At 43.0% G+C, this 2,817-nt stretch overlaps 1 protein-coding gene across 2 annotated transcripts; it reads right to left on the bottom strand.

Moving 5' to 3' along the window:
* Positions 1–359: 359 nt before the first annotated feature.
* On the bottom strand, positions 360–1,734 carry LOC119651441. 2 transcript variants are annotated; one of them, XM_038055044.1, is made up of 2 exons: positions 1,579–1,734; positions 360–1,527 (listed from the first exon to the last, which is right to left on the bottom strand). In XM_038055044.1, the coding sequence occupies exon 2, from the start codon at positions 1,512–1,514 to the stop codon at positions 435–437; it is 1,080 nt and encodes a 359-aa protein (XP_037910972.1). In that variant the 5' UTR covers positions 1,515–1,527; positions 1,579–1,734; the 3' UTR covers positions 360–434. The 2 variants fall into 2 exon arrangements, with proteins under 2 accessions (XP_037910972.1, XP_037910973.1); XM_038055045.1 differs by having other exon boundaries at positions 1,583–1,734.
* Positions 1,735–2,817: the final 1,083 nt, after the last annotated feature.

The raw sequence follows: 2,817 nt of genomic DNA, 5'->3' as shown, positions 1-2,817 counted from the left end.
TCATGCAACACGGTCTCAGATTGAATCTAAATAAAACGACCAAAAGGCAGGCCTAAACAACAGTGGCTTGATAAGCTGGATAGGGATTTAAAAGCCTCGAGATGGCACCCAGATCAGGTATTCGATAGAGTCAAATGGCGAAACCGATCACAACGAGCTGAACCCGCTTGTGAACGGGACAAAGACTGAAGAAAAAGCATTTGAACATAGAAGAAATAAGATTCTTCTGTTACCTCCTCGTTCTGTTTAGTTGCTTCTAGACTGAGCCTATCATACTTTTCTATTATAGACTTTTTATTCACTCACATATCATATTGCATAAATGCGGAGTTTCTGCCTGCAAAAACTGCAAACTCAAATGATAAAAAGTCACTCTTTATTCGACAATTATTATCATCAAAAAGGAGAATTATTCTAAAATTCAATCTAAACTTTCAACCATCCCCATTTTTCCGCAATTGAGCTATACTCGCTTCGAAAAGGGCCGTATTAATTTTATGCTTAACTGAAACCAATATTTGCCGATCCGTCAAGAATCGAAGCTCATTTGCTACACATTCTCCAAATATCGAAAATTCGTCACGTGCCGTGAGGGTCGTGGGCGTCACTACGGTCTCGGCGTCCTTATAAACCTTTTTAGCGACCGGTATAGTAGTTTGAACATGGTCGCCCACAGCTTCGTAAGCAAGATCCTGATAGATTTCATGGCTCCGCTTCAGACCCGTGTTGCTTGGCTCATTTTTGTATATTTTTACGGGCGATTGTTCCATCTGGTGATGATATTGCTCCTCGTCTTGGGCCAGAGGGTCACCAGTGTCGCTGTGATGCTGCTGCACTGTTTCCTCGACAAGATGCTCTTCTTCATAGCAAGTATTGTGGACAGTGTTCATCTTGTTATGAAGTTGTATTTCTTCTTGGACGTATCCAATCCCTTTAGACATAGTCCCGGCATCTGTAACTTTCTCCTCTTCGTTCTTCTCATCCTCAGAGTCAACCGCTTCTTCGAAGAGAACTCGTAAATCTTTACGTAGGTTAATATTATCTATAATTTTGGGGTCCTTCTCGGTAACGACCTGAAGATTGTGCATGGCAGCTATCGGGGTCGAAGCGGATGTCGGTGGTTGAATCGGTGTATCAACTTTCAAGTTTTGGAAGTACACCATCTTCGCGTTGTTGGTGGAATTGCGTCGACGAGAGTCCTTTGTATTGCGACAAGCATTTGGATCGTTCAAGAACTTCAGCTGCTGGAAAGCGAACCACTTGGATTTGTACGGTTCCGGTCCGCGGCTTGAGTTCATCCGACTTATCTCTCGATGGTATTGCGTGCGCAAAGTATGAAATTTCCTCTCAATGTCCGAGGGTGTGACGCAATGATCAAACTTTTGCGCTATTTCTGCCAACAAGGTTTTCTTCGTTTCCTTTTTCCGGTAGTCATCATGCGTCATATTCCACAGTCCTGGACGCTGGTGGAACTCCTTAATGAGGAGAAGCGTCTTTTCTTTATTCCACTCCATAGTTGGTTACGCCCTGGAGGAAACAACTGCTATACTTGGGAACCTTTTAAAAGCATTGTCTTACCCACAAGTCGGCTAGTACCGGAACCTCCTTTCAACCGTTGAAACAACAAACCCGCCACTAAATGTTTCGGATAAAATCGAAAACAACAAGTCTCATCAACACAGAAAAATGTCTGAGAACTTTGTTTCTGACAGATGTGTCAAGATGCGGAAATGTTGCGTTGCGACATTTCTTGTATCTGACCAGTGCTGCCAGCGAAAAGTTTTGCGTCGTCAGTCTATGCGCCGGAGATGATGTAAACGACATTATGTTGTTGGAAACATTTCCAGCGCGGAATGCAGGTGCATGTTGAGATTGCTTATCACCTGCTGAAAGTGTGTCTTCAAAATTTGCATATGTTGCTGGATTTCAGTAGCTAAACGACAAAAACGGTCCAAATTTAAAATTTTCATTTCGGTTGATTTTAGTCAAATAGCTACTTCGATACAAAAACAAACAAACAAAACAATTCCAAGAAGGTGTGAATACATCCGAAATAACGACGCCGAATTACATTCTCCTGAGTAATTAGCTTGGGGTTTCCCGAAAACATGTCGAGTGATTGAAGAAATTGAGTAAAGAAGACGAAAGGTATTAATAGAATTGACTTTTAACATTTGAAGTTGATTTTTAGTAAATTTTGTTTAGTGAATACCTGATAATGGGTAGAGGAAAGTGGTTGACTACGGCGGAATCAAAGATTATACAAACATTACATGACGAAGGTAAGCCCATAGTGCAAATTGCTTTGATTACGAAGCGCAGCAGATGTGTCGTGCATAATGTTATTCGGGACCCCGATAATTATAGGAAGGAAATGTCTACAGGGCGGCCAAGACTGGTAAGTCCTCGGTCTGAACGGAGAATTATTAGATTAGCATCCAATTCTACGCTAACCGCACGGCAAATCGCGGGCAAGGCAGGCGTTAGCCAAAAAATGAAACCTGCTGTTATCGGCTTTGAGGCCTACAGAGGAGACTGCAGAGCCGGAAAAGGATACCTTCTACGAGGCAGTTGAGCGGACCCTCGAAGCCTGTCCCAAGTGTGATATCAAAATCTTACTTGGAGATTTCAACAGTCAAGTAGGGATGGAGGCCGTATTCAGACGATACGTTGGCTCCCATAGCTTACATCAAAATACAAATGATAGCGGACTGCGGAGTATTCAGTTAGCAGTATCGCACGAAACTGTTTTTGGAAGTACCTGGTTTGCGCGGAAACCGGTCCACAAATATACGTGGGCCACTCCAGACGGGACCA

The sequence above is a fragment of the Hermetia illucens genome, chromosome 3 (genome assembly GCF_905115235.1).
Source record: "Hermetia illucens chromosome 3, iHerIll2.2.curated.20191125, whole genome shotgun sequence".
NCBI classification, from domain to species: Eukaryota; Metazoa; Arthropoda; class Insecta; order Diptera; family Stratiomyidae; genus Hermetia; species Hermetia illucens.
The sequence above is the reverse complement of the archived record's forward strand: the minus strand, read 5'-3'. Positions and strand labels throughout refer to the sequence as shown.

Excerpts from the sequence above, each read along its gene's own strand:
- LOC119651441 (XM_038055044.1), bottom strand. The coding sequence starts at position 1,514 with ATGGAGTGGAATAAAGAAAAGACGCTTCTCCTCATTAAGGAGTTCCAC.